Source organism: Rhinolophus hipposideros (assembly GCF_964194185.1).
Source record: "Rhinolophus hipposideros genome assembly, chromosome: 19".
Lineage (NCBI taxonomy): Eukaryota > Metazoa > Chordata > Mammalia > Chiroptera > Rhinolophidae > Rhinolophus > Rhinolophus hipposideros.
In genome coordinates, this window is record NC_138065.1 from 10,943,209 (window position 1) to 10,967,058 (window position 23,850).

A 23,850-nucleotide genomic window follows, 5' to 3' on the forward strand; every position below is an offset into this window, starting at 1 on the left:
CATATGGTGGCCCTGTGGTGCCCTTCTAAATCAATACCTTAGTTATTCTCCTTCTTAGGAAAGATTTACTTGTACATAGTGTTCATTCTGGATCCCCTAAGAGGACAATCATTCAGCAGCTTGGTACACTGAAAGGGGTTTGTTCAGACTTGGGAAAGCATCAAACAGAATTAATCTCTGAAGTCCCAATGGTTCCTTTCTCACCATGCGAGCCACGTGGTCAAAAGGAACTGGCAAATCTTAGTGCGGTACCTCCTGACGGGTTAGTTGTCTTGGTGAGGGAAGGTAAACGCAGTCAGATTGCTATCGTCCTGGCATTTATAGCAGAACCACCAAAATGGTTAAAAATAGCAAGCAGACCAGTAGAAAGAGAGCTTCTCAACATTCTCTGAATGGATTGGGAAGTTTTCAAGGTAACCCCTTAGGGTACACAGAGCCGAGGAAAAGTCTGAGGTCCTGCCTTGTTCTTGTTGGTATACAAAGGCTATAGGCATTTGCCATAAAACCAATTGATCCACCTTCATTCATCTTCGGACTAAATTTCTCTCACAGACTGTCTTGTCCAGCTGCCGAGATCTAAAAGTGCTCTTAAAACATTTCAGGAAAAGAAGTGACAGTAACTGGAAATGTCCCCTTCTCAAAGAAATCCTTTACAACTGGAACTGAAAATCATACGATAAGAAAGAGAAACACTAAAACCTCTTAAGTACTGGCAAAACAAAAACCAGCCAAGTCCCTTCATCTTAAACAGAGGTCTTCTCTAAGGACTCCATTCATTTAGCACTTACTCTAACTGGGTCCATCGGGGCAATAAGGATACTGAACCTGGATCCCCAGCCTTTGAAAAAATCAGTGGTAGAGAATCTCAGAATTGTATAACGGGTGTGAGAGATGCTACTGGGAACTCTCCTTGGGACAAATGTCACCAGAAAAATACATTCAATCAGATAGAAAAAAGAATCCATTCTGAACAGAATACCAAGCTATACCAAAACAAGGTCTATAAAGAATGGTACATTCTGACAGCCAGGTTCCCTGCCTTTCCACCTGTGTTAAGTCTTTTCTGAACCAAACTTCTCTGTTACTTGTTTTCCAGCAATTGCTCAGTGTCTGTGATTGAAGGCTCCTCGTGGCAGCTGACCCCAGGCCCCTGCTTCTATCTCTAAGAGATGAATGGAGTTCCAGGAAGATTGCTTGCGGGGCTCAGCATTTTGTGAAATTATTAACTAGCATTTCGGTGAAATGATCAATTCTGGCTTTGCACTGTGACTACAAATCTCAAGTACTTTATGTAAAATTCATTGACAACCTAAGCCTCATTTACCATTCAAGCTGATAATTAATGAGCTGCAAACACTCATTTCCTGCCACACATTCGCTGCTGCCTCAATCTTACATTTTAATTGGGCTTTCTTTCCCATCTCATTACTCAAGTATTAATAAACTTTTTCAAGTTTTCTTTTTTTAAAAACAAAAAATCAAGAGACAGTGACTAAGAATTTTATAAATAATGATGATAACGGCAGCAGAAGCTACAAGCAACAGTAGCTAACATTTATTGAAGGTCCGGGCCAACGGCCTCACTTGCATTATCTCCTTTAATCCTCAAACTCATGTGAAATAGTAAGTGTCATCATCCTCATTTCACAGAGGAAACTGCAGCTCTTAGAGGGTAAGTAATTTGCCCAAGATTAGACAGCTGTTCAAAGATCTAAGCGGGCTTCAATCCAAGTTCATCTGATTACAAAGCCCAACACTTAATGACACTATCTTATCCCGAGCTAGCCTGCATCTATGGTACACAAAACCATCAAAAATAGTAAGAAACAATTTGAACAAATAAATATAAAAATATTTAAAAATTTAAAATATAAACGAATATACACGAATAAGAAAATATTTCATGCTGTTTCTCCCCGAAAATAAGACCTAGCTGGCCAATCAGCTCTAATGTGTTTTTTGGAGCAAAAATTAATATAAGACCTGGTCTTATTTTACTATAAGACCGAGTATAATAATCATAATAATAATCATAATAATAATATAATGTAATGTAATATAATATAATATAACATAATACTGGGTCTTATATTAAATTTTGCTCCAAAAGACCCATTAGATCTGACTGGCCGGCTAGGTCTTATTTTCAGGGAAACAGGGTGTATGTTAAAGTGTAATAATATAGTTGGAATAGAAACAAATCAACATAAAAATGTTAAACATTTATGTAATGCAACTTATTTTACTGAATTCCTCTATATTGCTTAATTTTATAGTGCACACTAGACTCTCATAATTTTTATAGTGCTGGAAAAAGAATATTTTCAATATAAAAAGTGCTTAGCATTCATCATACTGAGTAATAATCTTCCACTATTTTGATTAATCCGAAAGCCTGGGATTATTGTATGGTATTAGAATGAGAATACAATTATCTAAAATGGTTATTTGATTTTGGAAATACTGATTTCCAATGATACAACATAAAATGCATCTAAGAGCTGCTTTCTTTCATTTCTCTGACACAGGACACATAATCATCCTTACAGCATCAGTGACAGTTCCAGTTCCAGGTGTTACCATAGCAACTGCTTATGGAAAATGGAAAGTGGTATCAGTGAGCAGTGACCTGATACTATAGTAATAACTCATCCATGTCACAGAATCTTCTTCCTTTACACACTTGCATTAATTTTAGCAAGATTTTTGCAAATTGGTTTGGCTCACAACACTGTCTTGGAAGTGTTTTCTTTTTTTACTAAGATTTTAGTGACCATCTAAGTCTCAAAGGATCTCACCACTCAAGATACAACCAAACCTACTGGCAAAGGCAAGAACCCATTTTTATGTGGTCAAGGCTTTTTTATCATCTGACATAGAAAAATAGAGTTACCAGACAACCATGATACATAAATATTCATTTGCTGGTTCTCATCTTACATTAATTTGGATTTTATAATTATATTTAGAGATAATTATTTCTTAGAAACACTAAGACAAGACGAATATTTAATTTGTTGAATCATAACAGCCTGGAACAAACTAGAGGTAATTCCTCTTTTGTTAAGGGAATTAATATATACTTTCATCCTTCCCGGATGAGAATATTCTGTTAAACCAGGTTCAGGATATGTAGTTTCATTTTTAAAGGTTCTGACAACATTTTTACCTTTCAATGAAGCACATATGATGAAGGTTAGAATGGCTCTTATTCAAGAAGATCCCTTTATAGGTGGAATATGGCAGTTATTAAATAATACAAAAGGACAATTGAAGACATATTTGGGTCAAGATTTTTCCATTAATCTGTTTTGCTTCTTCTCAACTGCTTTTCGCATTTAAATCATTTCTGCATACACGATTTCGCCTACCTTAAAAAAATAAAAAATCTACGCCCCCACATTTAAAAAAAATTCAGCGTTGTCCTTTCACTAAATCAATTAGGTCATGTCCCTGGTATACTGCCACGATATGATCTTGAGGCAAATCGAGCTACTAAGACTTATTATCTGGAATCTGAGATGATAGATAAACCTGAAGCCTGGAAGGCTTGGCTCAGAGTACCTAATTTTTGAAAACAGAGAAAATATCCGTCATTCTTTAAAAGTTAAGTCTCTAAAGCAATTTATACATAATTCCTAATTAGTTCCATAAACCACAGCAGGAGACGCAGGACACTGGCCTTGCAGGGAGGGATGATGGGACACAGCAGCGCTTACCTCCTGGGGGTGGTTTGTTTTTGGAGGTGAGGATGACAAAGCCAAATCCCTCGCTTTCTTTTCGTTGCAACACAACATCATAGGCCTCCTGGGCTGCAGGCCTGGCTGGGACGTCCGCTCGGTTCAGGCGGGGAGACCCATTCTGTGCTGAAAGGAAGGCTTGAGAGCTGTCATCCTCGGGTTGTTTCTCTACAATAAACATGATCAATTGGGGTAACTTCTGGATCATCATTTTTGATCACTGAAGTGTTTCTGTGCTAAGCCTTTCCCTAGAAAATGTCATTTCTAATAAGGTAACGAATGGAAGAGCAGCACCCCAGCCCAGGTGAGCTCTGGACGTAACCTGAGAGCAGATGTAGGCAGCAGCAGTCCGTCAGACCTCTTAAATACCCTCAAAGTAAATAATGGGAAAAAATACTCAATGTTATCTCACATTAAAGGATGTTTTTCAAAGCTTCTGTGAAACCTAATAGTGGAAAAAAAATTCTTCTTGAAATTGTTTTAATTCCACCAAGGTTTCTAACCTTGACCAGTAATTTTGACAAAAGTTGATCATGAGACATGCCACAGTAAACTGCCTTTTAAAATCAACTTTACATATAATTTAGTGCAGGGACTGAAATTCCTGACGTCTGGGAGGCCACTGCATCAGCACAGAGATGCTGCCCATTCCAGGCTGAGCACAGCTGCCATCCACAAAGGACTTGTCTTATACAATGTGTGTTATGGCTGCAGTTTCCTGACTGGCGATACCAGATGTGTTACCCATGAGCAAGTCTCAGACATGTGAGAAGCTGTTCACATGAACAGCCAACTCTCCCAGGCACAGATCAGGTCACATGAGAAATCTCGAGCAAATGGGCAATTGACCTACGGACCTTTTTGTCCTAATAAGGATGACATCAGAATTTGAGAAAGAACGACTCAAGTTCTTTTTTTTAAAGGTTCTCATTTTTTTTTTTTAAAGGCCAATTTTGTGCCATAATTTGATACAAACCATCATTATTAACAACCACAACATACTGCTCTTGATGAATACACATTTATATGGTCTCGTTTGGCTCAAAATCCATGTGATTCTGAGAATATGTTTTTGAATCTCAACAAAGTGCCGTGAACATCCAATCATAAATGAAAATTAAAGGATATTTTTGGGTATTACATATGATTAGAACGAGCTGGCTAAATGCCTCCACTATTATCAAACTTCTTCATGACATCGCCCAGGACAGCCGACCTCTGGTTGTGTAACTTCCCATTTTTTACCGTGTGCAGTTATATTCTGACTCCAGCACAACCAAACGGAGGGAATACCGCATTCACACCTGCGTGCATCTCTACCTGTCTGAGATTTACGGAGAGAGGCAGGCTTTTCCTTTGGATGTTGCCATCAGAACCACGGGGCCTCAGTTTGAAGGCTCATGCGGATATTGATCAATAAACAGGTGCTGATGACAGGCGCTCTCCTAAGTGCTGGGAGACGCAGCACTGAACTAAAGGGACAAATATCCCACTTTTCCTGAGGCTTACAGTCTTGTGCTACGGGGTTTTTTAAAAAAAATTTAAAGTAGCGAGAACTCCGTTCTAGAAATCCCTATTAATATTCACAAAGCTATTGATGAAAAAAATTAAGAGCTATTCATATCCGATGGTAATGGTTTAGACCCTGGGCTCTTTAATTACCCGTTTAAACACCCGTTTTAGTCTCGGCCCTCCTAATTACCAGCTGCGTGGCTCTAAACCTTTCCGTGAGTAATTGTAAAACTAGATAACGACAGTATTTACATCAGATGTCTTGGACACAGTACGCACTCAATAAATGTTAAATTACATTATACCAAAACTTCTGAAGCAGAAACATTCTCTCCTTTTTGAATATTTAGGATTTCATCAGGATCCCCAATTTTTTGATATTCAGCTAATGGGATATCTCGGTATAACTAAATAACTTTGTTTTTAGGAAAATGGATTTAACCTGATAAATTCATCAATATAGTCATATAATCTTAATACACAAGCCCAACTTTTCTTTCTCTTTTTTTGACAGTATTATTTCTGAATCCTTTTGACCTTCCGTGACCTTCCATAATGAGGCCCCGGATCACACCAAATGAGTTGTTTCAGACCCGAGTGCAGATGTAGGTATGCAGCAGCAGTCCGTCTCACCTCGTAAACATGGAAAATAACCTGTAAAACCACATAGAGCGTGGACTGCGTTGCTTTGTTTTTTAACTTATCAGAGCAGGGGCAGGTTCACATACCACCATAGAAGATCTTTCTTCTGACAGTTAATAACACGTGGCCATTTCGAGCAGCAGTCGTCATGAGGTCTAAGACTTGTTTGTGTGATTTGCCTTTAACTGGAATTCCATCGATGCACATCAGCTCATCAGCGGCTCGGAGCCGACCGTCCTTCTCAGCTGCGCCCAGAGGTATGATGGCCCCAATATAGATCTGGTAAGATAAGAGCGCAGGTTGGTTCATACAGCCTACTGAGACCTACAAGAGCCTGACCTAAACGAAGGACTTCCTCACTCAGAGCGGTGCAAACTGACAGGCTTTTGTAGTTCAACTACGAAAACAGGCAGATTTTAGAAAGGTGATTATCGTAGAAAGTGGCCATTGGAAACGGTCCTTCAAAGAACCACACGACCGCGTCCCTTCCGGATCCTCTGGGTTGAGTACAAAGATGATAGAAAACACAACGTTGTTCAATAACTTAAAAAGTACCACCATCACTTCCACCACTACAACAAAACAAAAATATTAAACTCAGAAAATGCGATTCTGTGGAGTAGCTATAAAAGCAAAAATAAATAAAAAAAAGTCTATTGCTCTCAGGAAAGATTTTCTACACGCTGCTCACAGCAACTGGGATAATTCTTACGATGTTCCCATCACATATGGTTATCAGTACAAGTTTAGTATATAAACCAGAGAAACATTTCTTGTTCCTAAATCTCAAAGCAGTAAATATTTTAAGGGAACAGAGTGGTCTGAGGTTCACTTGCATACAGGTGAACACATCTAGTTCATTCTGCTTGCCAGCAATTAGAATCCTATAATTAGGTAATTCTGAATGTTTGGGCTTGCTTCAGAGTTGCTAAAAACCTGACATTTAAGAGAAGAGAAAGGTGTCTCCCAAGTTGAGATAAAATTCTTAAAATGTCTAAGTGAACGCTATGAGTATCTACAACATAGGAAGTAATAAAACAAAACCATACCAACCATCAGAAACAATCTAGGTACCTTATATGTGCTCTACATAGGACAACCTGCCTTAAATTTTGTCTCTGATGATTGTTTTAACTGTAACCAATGACTAATTAGAACACATTTATACTATACAAATCAAGTGTTCTATTCAGAAATACAGAGAGTGCCAAATAAATGTATACACATTTTAAGAAAGGAAAAAACTGTATTAAAATTGTAATACTCAATATATACTGATAACAAAAAATGAATACAAGTCATGTGTATATATATACATTTTTGGCACCCCCAGTAGAAGGAAGCCTGTCATTTAAAAAGATTATTGTTACTCACCTAACTTCCAAACATGATAATCATCTAGTCTTTCATGACATTACACACACAAACAAAAAACCCCTGATCTATATTTTTAAATTCTACAAAGCACATTACTTCTTCATTATTCAAACGGAGGGCAAAACTTAAAAGTAATACCCACTACATTTGTTCTCTGACTTTCTGTGAGAATCATGTATAAATAAAATTAAATATTTTAAGTACTTTGCAAATGTAACCCTCATGCTTTCTGGATAAAACCATTAATTATTTTATGTCCTTCTAGTTTCATAGGTAACAGATGAAGTAGGACGCAAAGTACTGAGCGTGAAAATGTCTTCCCATTAATAAGATTAGGTGACATAATATGCATGGCCAACGCCAATTGTACGGAACCTTCAGAAGATAGAGTGAGTGATTATGGTAAATAGGACTCTGAATTATAGATTTCTTAGAAAAGAAAGATGTCTTAAAATCTGTTTAGTGAAGGCAAAAGAAAATGAAAGTTTTAAATAAGCGTTAGGCACACAGAGAAATGAATTAATGACTGTCTAATTTATAACTGACATACTCAGTTTTTACCTACAGTTTTAATCTCAGACACACCAAGTTAACTGACGGACTATGACACTAATAGAAATGCAATGCTTCCTCATATTAATGAAACTGTAAGAGAAAACAAAAATCTTTCTAAAAAATCAAAAACCGAAAACAACACAAAAACATCATATCCTACCAAATTGCCACTTAAAAGTTTTGAGTGGAAATAGCCAAATGGGAACGGTTAATGGGAAAAGCCAAATTCTAAAGTATTTAAACTTACAGATTGGTCAGGTCCATCTCCTCCTAGCACCCTGAAGCCAAAGCCTGATTCTTGTTTCCGAAGAAAAACATCCAAATCTTTGGTGTTTGGTGCTAAGGAAAAATGAGAAAATAAATAAATAAATAAATAAATAAATAAATAAATAAATAAATAAATAAATAAATACTTTGGTTTATTTTAAAAGGATTAAAATAAAACAAAGTTCAATATTTAGTAGGATATTATAGAGTTCAATAAACTGTATCCTAAGAACTTTTTGATATGTGAAAAATTACACAAGAGTATAACACCATAAAAATTTCAATCATAAATCTTTATTTTGAGCTCCAAACAAAACTTTGTGTCGAGATTGCTTAGGCATATCTTGTCCTCACTTCCACATACTCAGTGTTATATTTCCATGAACTCCTAGTGCCTTTGAATCAATATTACAATGTTAAATTCAGAATTATCCAATGTAAGTTTGATATTTGATAGGTGCAAATTAACTAAATTAACACTTGGGGAAATCCTGGCAAGAGAGAGCACATAAAGTACCTTTATTCTACTCCTAACCTAATACCTTTGTTTCAGAAAAGTATTCCATATGAACTGATTCCTTAGCCTAATTTCGCAAAATGATTCTATTTTAAAAGACAATAATTAACAGCTAATGCCTACTATTAGCCCCATTTTCCAGCTAGGGAAACTGAGGGCTTAAGTAACTTGCCCAGTGTCACCCCACAGGTAAATGGCAGAGTTGAGATTTAAACTCAGTTTGATTTCCAGGGTCCAGGTTCTTAACCCACAGGATCCTGGCCCCAATGGGCAGGTCACATTCATCAAAATATTAAGTCAGGAAAATCTACCTCATGACTAAAATTTTATCTCTGGGAAAATATTAGTATTTGCTAGAAAGGGAAAAGAGAGAAACACATCAGGTAACTTTATAAATAAAGGAAGATACTGTATAGGGTAAATCTTAATAACGTTCCTTAGAAGCAATCTCTTTTGAGAAATACTTTCTATTAGAATCATAGAAGTTTAGAGACAAAAAGACTCAAGAGTCCAACTCATTTACTTTATGGGTGAGGCCCGAAGGGATTGACTAGTTTATACCAGCACTACCGTGTTGCCCCGAAAATAAGACCTATCTGCTCGGACAATCTGCTCTAATGCATCTTTTGGAGCAAAAATTAATATAAGGCCCAGTCTTATTTTACTATAATATAAGACAGGGTCTTTATAATATAATGTAACGTAATGTAATGTAATGTAATATAATGTAATATAATATAATACCAGGTTTTATTTTACTATAAGACTGGGTCTCATATAAGACTTGGTATAATATAACGTAATATAATATAATATAATATAATATAATATAATATAATATAATATAATATGATATGATATAATACAACAATATAATACCGGGTATAATATAATATAATATAATATAATATAATATAATATAATATAATACCAGGCCTTATATATTTTTGCTCCAAAAAATGCATTCGAGTTGATTGGCTGGCTAGGTCTTATTTTCGGGGAAACCCGGTAAGAAAGCATCAGGCCATGAATGGGAAGCCTGAAAGAAAGGTATTCTCCATAGTTATACTAATTTAAATTATTTCTTTGCTGTGCTTATGCCTGCTGTTTGTCTTTCCAAAGATAAGGTACTATCAAGATAAAGATCTATAATTGGTTAAATCAGTATAAAGTCAATTATACATAATATTCCCACCTGTGGACATCTTTTCCAAGGTAGATTTAGATACATTTTTTAAAAATTAAACCTACTTGAATCTGCAATTTTACTTTGGAAAAGATTATCATTAGTAAGTCAATTAACATGGAAATGAATTTCTGCCTTAGGCACTCGCTCTTCTCATCTCTCAGGTGAACTCCACAAGGCGTCCACTCTCTGGTGCCCTCCTCAGATTGCACACCCCACTGACTCACCGTGCTTCAAACTCCTGCCAGGAAAATCTTTCTACAACACAAGTCCAATGATAGCATCCCTCTAGCTAAAACTATTCCGTGGCTCCCTACCATTTCCATGGCCGACTCCAGCTCCTCAGAAGAGCACCACTGGCCAACCACTCCCAGCCTGACGAAACCTCTTGCAGAGCCCGGGCCATGCAAGGTTCAGGTACAAACGTTATTCCTTCTTTCTTTCCCTTTTCTCTGTCCATCAACACTTCTTTGTCTTTGAAGACTTGAAGCTTAACATCCTATATGAAGCAGTATGTGATATTTCCTACTACCCACACTGGTAAAATTGACCACTTCCCGCTTTAGACTCGGTTCAGCCAGTCCTTCCTACTATTACTGCACCTTGTACTTATTAGGCTTAGTTAGGCTTACTTGTACTTATCTGCATATTATTTGATTACATATTTGTCTTTCCCACTTAGGTTTAATCATTTTGGGGGCATGCAGGGCTGAAGTACCCTATTTTTCTCTGTATTCCCATTACCTACTATGGTGTCGGGGAGACAGTAGGCACTTAATACATGGTTCTGAAAAGAATGAATGAATGAATGAATGAATGAATATTGAATGTAAATGGAAGAAGCCCAGAGTCATATTAAAATGGGAACGAAGGAATAACTTCAACACGGTTTTGAAAGATGGGAAGGTCCTAGTTTTTTAAAAAAATTCAAATTTACTTTGTTGCATACTCTTCTGAAATATTCCACAGCTACTTACGTTTATCTTCATATAAAGTCTTAGATTTCAGGTAGACCTCAGAAGGATCCAGTTTCGGGGATCCTGACCTGATAATGCTGGGTGGAAAAGGCATAGGCTGGGGAATGGACTCATTTATGGCCTCCAAACTTCCTGAATTTTCCTTTTTATCTGTTCTCTGAAATGGAAAAGGGCCTTCCTTAGTATTTTAAAAAACCAGACGGTTGATTAGTTTATAACACTGTTGTCTGAACTGGGTATGTAAACTGATTCCAATTGTCCAGGGGGCAGGGGCAAAGCCACACAGCCTAGCTGCCGTCTTCCAGGAATTCGCTTACGTGGCCATGGGTATTTGGGTAAATCATATTTACCTTAAACTAGAAAAGTCTACTGAAAGGCCTTAGTCAGTCTTACATTTAAGCAATCCTGCCCTGTTCTCTACCACCAAGACATAACTTGACATTGAGAAGATGAGAAATAGGGATATAACACAAGGCAACACTTCTAAGTAAAACAAAAGGGAGACTCGGAGAGAAAACCTTCACGAAATTCTCAATAAATCCCCCCTCCCCACTCACTGAACTTAATTCCCAGTGAAGATGTTTAAGATAATATTGTTTCGAAGCAAATGTAATAGCAAGTGTTAACTTAGGTGATAAAGATGACACTGTGGAAACGTGCCCGGCCAATTGAAATGTATTACGGAGGAATGCGCCACTGCCAGGCGAGAAAACAGAGCAGAGAAAACAGAGTAGCATATTTTTGTATTTTTCCCATTCAGATAGAACTTTTCCAAAATAATAGCCAAACCAAATGACTTCTTTAATAACATCTTAAAAATGAAATCCAATAAACAGCCTAAGAAAATAAATATGGTTTTGAGAACAGCTTGTTGTCCGGAATTATTGTTAGGAGAGGGGGATTCTAGATGCTTGGGATAAAATAATTAATCCTGACTAGACTGCAGGCACAGCACCTTGTCAGGGAGTAGTGAGGGACCAGTCCCTGCCAATGTTGTGCCAGAGGGGACCCTTCCCTGACCCTGACCCAGACCGAGTTAGATGGCAGCGGAGATAAGAGCAGTCTCCTGCCATTTGCCCCAGGTCCGGGGATTCTGTCAGAGCAGTGAGAGGTCATCAGAGACTTCCATCAGTGATAAAGCATTAGGGTCACCATGGCTATACTGGCGTCCATTACGAAACAGATATGGTAGCACAGGAGTTAAAAATGTTTACTAGAGGAACCAGAGCAATGTAGAAAAATACAGTACAATTCATTTTAACTGAATAGGCAAAAATTTTTTTTAAATTTCTGTTTACACTGGACCTAAGTGGTTCAGTCTATAAAAGTGCAGAGCGTTTCTTTCCTTTTGACCCATAAAACAGCAGATTTGCAGAGGGTCCTATTAGGTGGGCTAGAAAGAATACATCTGTTTTACATCTGATGGTCTTTCCTTCACTAGCCTATGGTTGAAGGCTATGGATAACCATCTTTCAATTGTGCGATGACAGATTCCAAATCAAACAAACTAGAACTAAATTAGGATTTTATACAGAATTTCTGTGTATCCATACCCACATAACTGTGGAAACTTAAATAGCGACACACACACATGCACCTAACACAGTTTCTTTCATAGTGTTATTTGTTTTGATGGAGCCTGTTTTTAGGTCTTATTTTCTGTACATGTTCTTAAATAGGCTACTTGGTTGTTGAGAATGCCAAAGGAAACCCAGTTGTAAGTCGGACAACCTATCACTTTGATAACAAGCACATTGAGCAGAGTGGGCCACAATTCTCTAGAATTTCTAAATGGGAGAAGGTTACTGAAGTACGGGTATTTACAGTCTCCATGAATTATTATGTGAGGCTGCCACGTCTTCCCTTGGGGCATCGGGGAAAAGATGTAACAGTTGGGGTCTGCCCTACCATTTGCTCCACTCAGACACAAAGAAAGTAAAAGGACCCCTAAGTCAGCACTTCACTGTGTCCCCATTTTCACTGTTTAGAGGACAGGATTATTGGTGGGATGGGTCTCTAGGACTCCTCCAGCTGAAATACTTAACCAGGAGAGCACACTCCTCTCTAGGGGGCTTGTTCTAACTCACACGCTTCTCTCGAGTTTCTGATACCCGCTCAGGGCAGTGTGGCTCCTGACTCGTCCCAGTCGAGAATCCCCATGACCACAGGGAGCTGTCCTTACAGAGGGAAACGTGGCATCTCTCTCAGTGTGTGTTGGGAAGAAGGAGCATTGGAGGGCCACTGCATACTCACCATTTTGGCAGTTTTAGTTGGTGAAGGAGGACCTTTAAAAAAATGAGCCAAATTTTAAAAACAGAGGAAGCATTTCCAGATCACAAATATGCCTAATGTTTATGATAAACTAGCTTCAACTTTTAGCAGGCTAGTAAATTCTATGTCTGACACCTCCTAGGTGCCAGGCCTTAGACATATATTATCTCCTTTCATTTTTAGGACAATCCTAAGGTATAAATGTTACTACCATTTTATAGATAAGGTAACCAAAGACTCAAATAGATTAACTTTATTTCCAGATACCGTACAACCAATGGGTAGCAAGGCAGAAAATTGACATCCACCCTGTCTGACACCAAAAACCCTGGTCTTTGTTATATTTGTTGGAATGCTGGATAACTCCCCAGCAGTCACAAAGAGCTTTTCACCTTACTCTGAGCACATTCTGCCATATAATCCAGAGAAGAAACAAAAATAGTTCAAAGAAATAAGGGGAAAAAAAAAAACGCTTCAATAAAGTTAAACTGCTCATTTGCCTCAAAAATGAACACTAAAAGCCAGAGAAATAAAAGAGTGAAGGGCCAGATTTTATTCTTTAAAACACTAGTCATTCATAGGTATGAATAGAAGAAAGCCCATTAAAATTCAAACTTTGTGATCAGTTCTTGGAACTGGATTTATAATGTCTGGGAGCAGTTCATGTCAGCTGATGACCTTGAACAATAAAAATTATATTTCTCTCACATGAGCACTGTGGGGTTTAATTAACATTTATGGACAGATACTAAAGCTTCAGATAAAAGCTTTATGAGCACAGCTTTCATGATTACTTTTACAGTACAGATTAACACACCACCCCACATTTCGTTTATTCACAGAGACGCTAGCTCTTTCCAACGTCTTTGGTACATTACAGAGGTCCAGATGAAGTACCGGTGATGGAAAGAGTCAATTTCTACTGTTGTCATCAACAGAGAAAATGAAATTAAGAGGATATATTTCATTTGAACTAGCACAATGCTACTTCACAATGTGACTCTCTCAAATCATTAAAGCCATAAATCAGATTTTAAAAAGAATATAGAGGGAAAGAAATCCATAATGTATATGAATGAAACCATTAATAACTACAGAAACTGCTGCAAAAGAGACTGCTTCTGGAAGCAGTCAGACAGAACCTGAAGGAAAATGCACACTAATTACCAGTTAAGTCTGCTGGGAAAAGACATGCTGACCTGTAACGAAGGACAATTAACAGATATAAATGCATGAACGGTGAAGAGTTTTCCTTATTGTGCTTTTTACTCACCTCCTCTTAAGATAAGCAAGGGTACATCTGCACCTACTGGAAACTGCTTTAGCACCTCTACCACCTGGAGATGGGTTAAATTCTGCACATTTTGATGGTAAATTTCTTTAATTATATCCCCTTTCTGTAGGCCTGGACACCACTGGCTATCCAAAATCATTTTCACCTTCTGTCCGGTTGGGCTGTCAGCAATTGCAAACCCAAAGCCTTTCGGGCCCTTAATTAGAGGGACAGTCACGAGTTCAGGCTGGTTGCTGCCTGACGATGCCATGGACGCCCTCTGCTCGCTCGGGTCTGATGGTCCATTGAGACGGTCACTGGCCAACGTGTGTCCCGGTTTTCCATTCTGGTCCAGAACCATGGGTCCTGACTTAAAATCCTGAGTGTTCATGCAAGTCTCTCCTTTGGTTAGTGACTGTCCGTTGATGAGGGGAGTAGCAGCAACTATGTCCCCGACAGGGTCGTCACTGTCATCAGGGAGCGGGTAACCACGACATAAAGTGAGGTTTACATACTGATTGACAGGCACCAACTGAAACATCTGGACAACATCTGCATGGGTGTGACCCAGGACACAGCTGCCATTGATGTCTACAATCACGTCGCCTGGGAAAAGACAATCATGTTAAAAATAGTAAAACCACCAAGTAAATTAATTTTATTGTCGTGGGCTGGGGCGGGGGGGAGACAAAAATAACTTAAATTCAGCATCTACATGTGAATTCTGGAAACCTCTTGCTGTTCGTTAGTGGCTGAAAAGATAGATTTCGGACAGACGGGTTCTTCTCCCTTCTGTGACTCCTCTCTAAAAAGACTATATAAATCTATAAAATCGTAATTATCTTTGTAGCAAAGAATTATGACCCCAAGCTCAAGTGAATCAGATGAAAAATAACTGCAACTTCGTATTATCGTTGTGAAGACATCCTCTGAGTCATACCTACATGGCCATTCAAAGGTAGATACCCTGTAACAGGTATTTAGTACATAGAAGAAGAGCGAGTAACTCCACTACCTACTTGTACAAACAGGTAATCTTTACATACCACCTTGTTTCTTGATTTTAATAAGCCACTGATTCAATGTAATTAAAAATTCATAATGTAAGGGTAACGATTACAATAATGCTAAGTTATGAACATATTTTCTTTTTAACATCCTTCTTTTTGTAGAGAGTTTCAATTTGTTGTAATTCAGATTTCAAAAGGAGAAAAAAGCAACAAAAAAATTCAACACAAGCAAAGAACATGTTATTTGAGACACTGAAAAGTCAGCTACATTAATCTTGTAAAAGTTGCTTTTGTTTCCAATTTTCCATTATTATGACCACTTTGGTTGAAGAATTATTATCACTTGACATTCATCAGTTGTGTGGTTTTTTTTTTAAGGCAGCTCTAACTTTTAAAATTTGCCCTCTGCTGTCCCATCCGTTTACTGCTTTTATTTGAATATAATTATTTAAAAGGTTATTGCGAAATAAAGGTGCTTTAATTTGTTGATTGCATGTAGGCTTAAAAAAATACAACGTGGTATTTAAAAACAAATGTTAGTCTGTAGAAATTTGTTTCATAATCTAGGAAGATACAGAAATTAGATTAATTAGAAGCAAAGTTTTGATTTTTCCTCTCCTAGGTAAAGTTCCCAAAATTTTCATGGAAGTATGGTATTGCTATGCAAATTAGATAACAGGTTTAGACAAATCTGAATCTATGTTATAAAAAAGAAATTTGTGGAGCTCTGTAAAAATAGTAATATTCATGTCTATAATTCTTAACACAGCTGCTTAATTTTACTAACAGCCAGTGAGATTAAGGAAACAAACAAACAAAACTTGGGAAAAAATTGTGGGATACAACAGTTTGTTTGGTACCACTACAAAATCCACAAAGGATCATTTTTCAAAAGAGATCGTGGATAAATGTTAGATAGTTCCAAAGAACTACACAATCAAAGAAAACCAAACAATTAAATAGTTTTCTGAGATGGTTCATAAATCTTTAGCTTAATACAGCCAAAGAGTTATCTCAAAATTATACAAACTATTCAAAAATTAATAAATTTAATATATTTTTTCTCTAAGTTTCCACTTATTTGTAAAGATGGCCCTCCCTCAACACTCGTATGCACTTATTCAAAGGAGAAACCATTATGATATAGGAATCTCCTTCTCAGTTACATAACTTAGTTCTCTCTTTATATATATCTAAATTATACATAATATATACATATATACTTATACGTGTGTGTATAGATACAGAGGGTGCCAAAAAAAGTATACACATTTTAAGAAAGGAAAAAACAGTTTGCTTGGTACCATTACAATTGTAATACTCAATATATACCAATAACAAAAGATGAATACAAGTCACGTTTGACTCTTGCAATTACAAGAGGTGCTCAAAGCGGTTACCATCAGTGTAATTTTAATACAGTTTTTTCCTTTCTTAAAATGTGTACACATTTTTTTGGCACCGTGTGTATGTGTGTGTGTGTGTGTGTGTGTATCTCCTTCCAGTATAATTTTTATTATTATATCAGTACTTTTCAAGTAATTCTGAACAACTGGTTACCTGGAGCAATTTTTCCATCCTGAGCTGCAGGGCCATCTTTCAGCACATTTTTCACCTGTAGGAATTCATCAGGCCTATCTCCACCAATAATGGTAAAACCAAATCCCATTGTGCTTTTTTTCAATGATGCTCGAACCAGAATGCCTTTAAGCTGGGACGGATCTCGAGTAAAGTGGGATTTTTCCATAGCTGTGCCAAAATGAGAAATGGGTTTGAGAACGAAAAGAATTATTGTGAATGTGGCCCTCAAAGCCAATATTTAAGACAGCCTATATAACTTAAATGTAACAGACCACAAAGAAGAAAAAATTAGAGACTCCAATGTTATGGAACAGTTAGAATTTAAATTCATAAATTAAATCACTGAAGAAAAACTTAGCTAATGAGTCATTTCTCTTTTATAGGAGACTCTCCTGTGTTATTTGAAAGGTAAAAGCACCAACTTGATCTCTTCCTAACTGCCTTGTTGGTACTTTCTTTCACCCAACGCGTCCCTTCTAAGAAGTCAAAAGGGGAGGGATAACCTTTCTTATTTAATTCTTGAAAGTCATGGACACTCATTGAGCTGTTCATTTCCTCTGAATAAGCATCTATGGAGCTCTATGTGGAAAACACTCATTACGAAGATGAAGACAACTGTCAAACTTATGACAGAGGATATATAGAGAACTTTTTAGAACTCACAACTCAGCCTTTCTGCAGCCTTTAATTTATATCTGACGAAAGGGGAGAATCCCTAATCTCAGTAAAATAGCTTCCTGTTTCTTTCCTTTTCACTCATGTTTAGTGGATGCTTTAGGAAGAAAAAACCAGCTCCACTGAAAAGCCTAGTTTCAGAGATTTTCTCAGACAATCCTAGAACTATAAAAGTGATCCATATTTGCAAATAACACCTCCCTTCACTTCCCCACAACCTTTTCCCTCCTCTCCCCAACTACGGCTGCCATGAGGGCACTTCTAAAAACCCTGAAAGGACCAAATGGTGCAGATTTATAATTCACAAAGCACTGTTTAAATTCACTTTTTGAAAGAGGATTTAAAATTTTATGCCAAATATTTTTTAACCGTTCTATGGAGATATAATTCACATAAGACAGAATCCAGCCATGTAAAGTGCACAAGTCAATGTTGTGCAACCATCATCACAATCTAATTGAAGAAAATTTTCTCCTTCCTCAAAAAGAAATCCCCAGTCCCGTTAGCAGTCACGCCTCCTTTCTTCCCAACCCGCACTCACACCCAAGTCTTAGGCCATCTCTAACCTACCTCTGTCTATAGATTTGCCCAATCTGGACATTTCATATAAATGTAATCATATAATATATGGTCCTTTGAATGGCTTCTTTCACTTAGCACAATGTTTTTGAGGTTCATCTGTGTCGTAGCATGTCTTAGTACTTTCTTTTTATTGCCACATAATGTATGTTTGTTATCACATATGTATGCATTTGTCCGTTGATGGACATTTGGGTTGTTTCCACCTTTTGGATCTTATGAATAAGGTTGCTGTGGACATCCATGTTCACACTTCTGCGTGGGCATATATCTTCTCTCCTCTTAGGTACCAGGAGTGGGACTGCAGCAGTAACCATACACATACTGTAACGATGTTTAACATTTTGAAGAACTGCCAGATTTTTGCAAAATGGCTGCCTCATTTTACATTCCCACCAGCTATGGATGAGGGTTCCCATTTCTCCACATCCTTGCCAACACGTGTTACTGTGTGCCTTTGTGGTTGTGGCCATTGGAGTTTAGTGGAATGGTAGCTCACTGTGGTTTTGATGCTCATTTCCCTAATGACTTAAATGAATAAGGGTCACTTGTTTCTTCCTTAGCCCCTACTCCACTGGTATCAAGCCCAGAGTTATTTGTGTATATCTCCTGTTCTAACACGTATGCATTCAAGCTTATTGTCGGTTAGAAAAGAGCAATTCTGGGGTGGCCCAGGCCATGCACTATGTAAATATCTCCCTCAAGAGGCAGGGCCGCCCTGGAACTACCGAGCACAGTAAATGCCAATTTGTGAGGCTGTCAGCATATGGCCAGCCAGCCTGCTCATGCGGATGCCCCTTTGCGTCCCTGAGCTCTCATGGAGTCTCGGACATTCAAACTAGCAACCAGTCTCTGAACAAACTCCTTTTTAAAAAGTATTTAATTGGCATGTTTATAGCCCATTCAGTTATGTAGGTTGATTATGAGTGCTCACTAGTGTTGCCTACCAGACTGTAGATAAGATTGTTTGTTCAATGACAGTGCACTTAGACACCTCCTTGAGACCGGTATCTTTGGTGAAATGTACCTTCTTCATTTTTATGTCAAATGGATGTATTTCTGGTCAGCTCTCCCATGCTTTAGTCCCCATGAATATTGGAATAAGACTGGCTTCTGAGGGCTAACCCAGAAAGTCAGCAGATGAGGGATAAGATTCAAGAAGAGCAGACATTAAAGAGGGAGGAAATGTTCTAGTCAGCACCTAATTTTGTAAAGTATTCCTAAAGCAGTCAATTCAGAATTGGTCAGAAGTAGGTCTTATCAGAATTAAAAAGAGAAAAGTGAGAGCAAAAAGAGCACAACGCAACTGTCTTTGAGTCTAACAATCCTGAATTTTATAGCGAAGCTTTGTGATGTAGTTGAGTGATCTCAGAATATTATTTAACCTTTTTAGGTCTCAGTTGCCTCATCTATAAAATGGAAAACTGTGCCCAACTCATGGGACGGTTATGGGAATTAAACCAGACAATGCACAGAGAGCACAGGAAACAGTGCCTGACAAAGCGCTCAATAAATGCAGATAAACACAGACACACAAGCTACGGAAGGTTCCCTGGCTCACAAATTTGAGTACTCGGTCCCTGTGGCAAGTATTTCCACGGGATGGATGCAACAGACAACTGTACTCGATGCCATCCAGGCATCTGAACAGAGAAAACAGTATTAATAACCTTGCAGAGATGTTCTAAGACTTAAATGAGACGATGTATAGAAAGCATTAAATCCAGTACCTGACTCAGTATCTCAATAAATGTAGCCGTTATTCTTCAAGGACTAGCCTAACTTCCATCACTTCTAGGAAGCCTTTCTTGCCCTCCCACTGTCAGATTTTATTTCCCTCTCCTTTGTTTCAACACTACTGTTTATGTCTCTATTATTATACTGTATAAAATTATGTGTCTATTTCCCTACTTAAGTTGTGGGCTCCTGAAAGACAGGTGCCGAGTCATTACTCTCCTTTTAATGCCCAGCTCATAGGAAAGTGCCTGGTTACTTAAATTAGTAAAACACCTGGTCCCCTCAAGGAGCTTAGAGTTTAAGGGGGAGAAGAGCTCCCTTGATGTGAGCCATGGGAGATATGGGCACTCAGGAACTCGGAATTTAAAGTCGGTAAAACTGGGTTCAAATCCTGGCTGGGCACTCACTATGATTCAAAGCAAAAGGCTTACTCTTTATTAAAACTTCAGTTTCCTTCTGTGTAAAATGGGGATTCATGTTTCTCTCCAGGTAACACCCTCTGTCTACCCTCTTTCAAAACTATCAGCATGGCTGGCTATACGGGCTGTCTCCACTTCTTCACCTCTCATTCCCTCTTCAGTCTCCTGCAAGTTCACTTCACTCTCCACTTGCTCCTGCTAGAATGACAATGGCTTCCATGTTGTCACATCCAAAGTATACTTTTCAATGTTCACCTTTCTTGACTTTTCAGCAATATATGACACAAGTATTCAACTTCTTGTTGAAGTTCATTTCTTCTCACGGCTGCCTACCCCTCCAACCTTATCTCTTCTAACTACCCCACCAATACCCTACGCTCTAGTTTATCTGCCTTCTGGCCTTTGGACCACCATTTCATGCGTATGTGGTTTTCTACATTCTGTTCCTGCCACCTGGTATGCCTTCTTGCTCCTCTAAAACTGCTGTCTAACTTTTCCTGTCACTTCAAGACCCAATTCAAACGCTTTGAAAGTTCCCCTGCCCTCTTGACTTTCTCTACCAAAGCCGAGAACTCCCTCCTTTATACCACCACCATACCTTGTTTATCTCTATTAATAACAATGAAAGTTGTCATTTTTTGGTCACCATTTGCTAGATACCATTGTAAGCACTTTCGATGTATTAATTTGCATACTCAGAACTACCTTAGGAGGTAAGTACTATTACTATTCCTATTTTATAGGTGAGGAAACAGAGGCACTGAGTTTAGGAAACTTATCCAGTTGCACATCTGGGATTCAGATTTGCTCCAAGCTCTACACATTTAGCTACTGTTCTAGGATGGCACCTGTTACCCTATATTGTAACCATTAGGAGTCAGACAGAATCTATCTTAGACTCTGACCACTTGAGGGCAAGAACTGTCTTATTCCTAATCTGGTTTGAATACTATGCACCTACCAAAGCACTGGGCTTATGGTAGGTGCTCAAGAATATTTGTTTCACTAAAAATGTTTGCTAAATCAAATGCAAAACTGAAGAGAGAGGACTATGTTTCTGAAGAGCAGCTATAAGAAAGAATTGCTTCTCTCATGGATAGCAGAGCTGGGGAGTCTACTCGATTACTACAATATGACCATATAGACCCCTGGTTATTAATGACAGATGGAGCAGAGGAGGAGATGGGGGAGAGATGAATAGAATGAAGGAATTTCTGGGCAGATTTTTCAAAATATACATAGCTAGGCTCATCAAAATCTTAGGACCTATCTATTTAAAAACAACTCCCCAAATGATCCTGATATTACTAATACCCTACCATCCCATTTGAGACTGAATGATGTAAGGAAAAATATGGTGGATTTATTTAGTATTTGCTCATATCTGTTAATGAAGAACTTAATGGTTGCTGACATTAGACCTAAGCAATTAGATTGGGAGACACTCATGATGAATGAAAGCTCTAATACTGGCCTGGCCTTAAACATTAGGAAACAATCTTCAAATCCAAACCTCAAACCCATAGCAAAGATATTCAACCCCTTCTCCCAACAATTTCATACTTTCTACATAAGCAGCATGAGAAAAATCTGTATTCTCAAAACGTTCTGATGTTTTATGAAGATTAAGATTAGCCCTATCATTACAGTGACAAAAATTAGACATTCTCTATTAATTTCAAAGCCCCACCAATAAAAAGTTCAAACTCACTTTTATTAATTCAATATATACACATCGCAAGTTATTTATTTATTTACTTATTTTAAACAAGTTATTCTTAGAAGAAAAGATTGAGAGAAAACTTCTACCTGGTTTGGAAGACCCCATATCAGCCTGTCCTAACTGCTTTTTCCTTTTGGCTTCCTCCACTGGATTTTCAAACTGGGTTTTCTGGTTCAGGTGACTGTAAAAAGTAGAAAAATATGTAATTCAGTTTAAGACAAAAGAGTTACATTATCTTAAAATAGACTACCACACCATTCCATCGCCATAGCTTAAAGGACACATATGTATTCTCGGCAACAGAATACAAAGAAGTTGACAGGTCACAGTGGAAGGGCTTTGGGCAACTCAAGAAAAAGCCCACAGATGATGCCAGGAAGTCACAGCTGCTGAAGCATTCACTATAGCTTCTTCACAGACGTACCCCATACAGCCAGTAAGTTCTCACAACGGTAGAAGCCCTCATAGTCAATGCAATCAGAACTGTGGTAATCGATTAGTTATTTTTTTAAAAGGCAGTTAATGATTGGAGGGTTTTAAGTTTCTCTAAAATGAAGCAGCCGTAAAGCCACTTTTGAAGACATCTGAATACAGAAGCCTTCTAGAATTTTACTATAACTTTTCCAGCTGACTCACCCACATCGATTTAGCAGCAACTAAGAAAGAGATTAGCTTTTTATCAACTTATATCACAGAACAACTCCTCACACTTAAATTTCTTCATAATTATATAATAATTAAATGAATTCTGTAATTACAACATAAGGTGAACTGGTATTTCTGATTTGGAAACATTCACAATGACTCGTGGAAAGCACACACATCTGTGGGGAAAAGCAGAATAGCATGGGGAGACTACGAGGGTAAGCGATTAGCCAATAGTAGTCAATGTACTATGGGCAGCAGTGAGTTTCACAGAGGGAACCGAGCATTGGTTATCCTGGCAAGTCAGTTAACTGGTTAAGTTGGTTAAGAATGCAACTATTGTACAAATGGTGTCTAGGTCTAATATAGAAGCAATGGGAATTATATTCTAACACTTCCATGGCACAAATATATTTCAGCCAAATGATACGCATTTTTCCAGTAGAATCCATTTTACCAAGAAGTGACATTATTGAATACAAACAATTAAATGTGAAATCAATAGAATCTCAGATTATGATTGTCTTTAGAGGGGCTGCGTATTACAAAATCTTCACAGAAGCAGTCATAGAACTTGGGTAATTACTCTGCCATTTGTTGAACATTAATGGTGGCGGTGGAAGGGGAGGCAGAAACAAAACACACCCCTCACAGCAGGTATGCCAGGTTTCTCTAGGCTTCTGGTATTAGTAACCCTGTGACAGATGCAGTTCTTTAGTTTCAGAGCTCTAAATATGGCAAGTTCTGCTTGACATTCTTTGAGTTCTGATGTCACTAAAACTCAAGCACGCTTCTGCTTCTTACTACCAGGGGACACCTGATCAATTGAGTTAACTGTTTAACTCTCTGTGACAATGAAGGCCTTTGGTGTTAAGTTTCTACTATTTAAAAAAAATATTTAGTAGGTACTGACATTTTACATAGTCTTTAAAACAACAACAACTAGAAACTGACACTTAAGAAAGCATAAACCTGCTTAGAAAGAACCTTGGTTCACTTTAGTGTCATCAGCTCCAATGACTCACTTTGCCACCCAGGCATTAGAACGTAAAAAGTAGTAATTTGTATTGATACTCTTTGTAATGTGTGGGAGAAGAGAATAGAAGTATGCAAATGAGCAATCCGTTTCCTGAAAATTCTTTTGACAAACGAATGTAAGATTTT

General features: G+C 37.9%; 1 protein-coding gene across 3 annotated transcripts in view; it reads right to left on the bottom strand.

The window, feature by feature from the left end:
• The window catches only part of MAGI3 (membrane associated guanylate kinase, WW and PDZ domain containing 3), a 195,675-nt gene that overhangs the window by 17,317 nt on the left and 154,508 nt on the right, over positions 1-23,850 (bottom strand). For 2 of the 3 annotated variants that reach the window (XM_081026032.1, XM_081026033.1), the window contains exons 8-15: positions 22,128-22,222; positions 16,888-17,076; positions 14,318-14,923; positions 13,027-13,058; positions 10,774-10,930; positions 8,074-8,165; positions 5,981-6,173; positions 3,720-3,908 (exon numbers count right to left, since the gene is read on the bottom strand). In XM_081026032.1, the coding sequence (XP_080882158.1) occupies positions 3,720-3,908; positions 5,981-6,173; positions 8,074-8,165; positions 10,774-10,930; positions 13,027-13,058; positions 14,318-14,923; positions 16,888-17,076; positions 22,128-22,222 (1,553 nt within the window). The remainder of the gene's footprint in view (positions 1-3,719; positions 3,909-5,980; positions 6,174-8,073; positions 8,166-10,773; positions 10,931-13,026; positions 13,059-14,317; positions 14,924-16,887; positions 17,077-22,127; positions 22,223-23,850) is intronic. The other variant, XM_081026031.1, reaches the window with a different exon arrangement.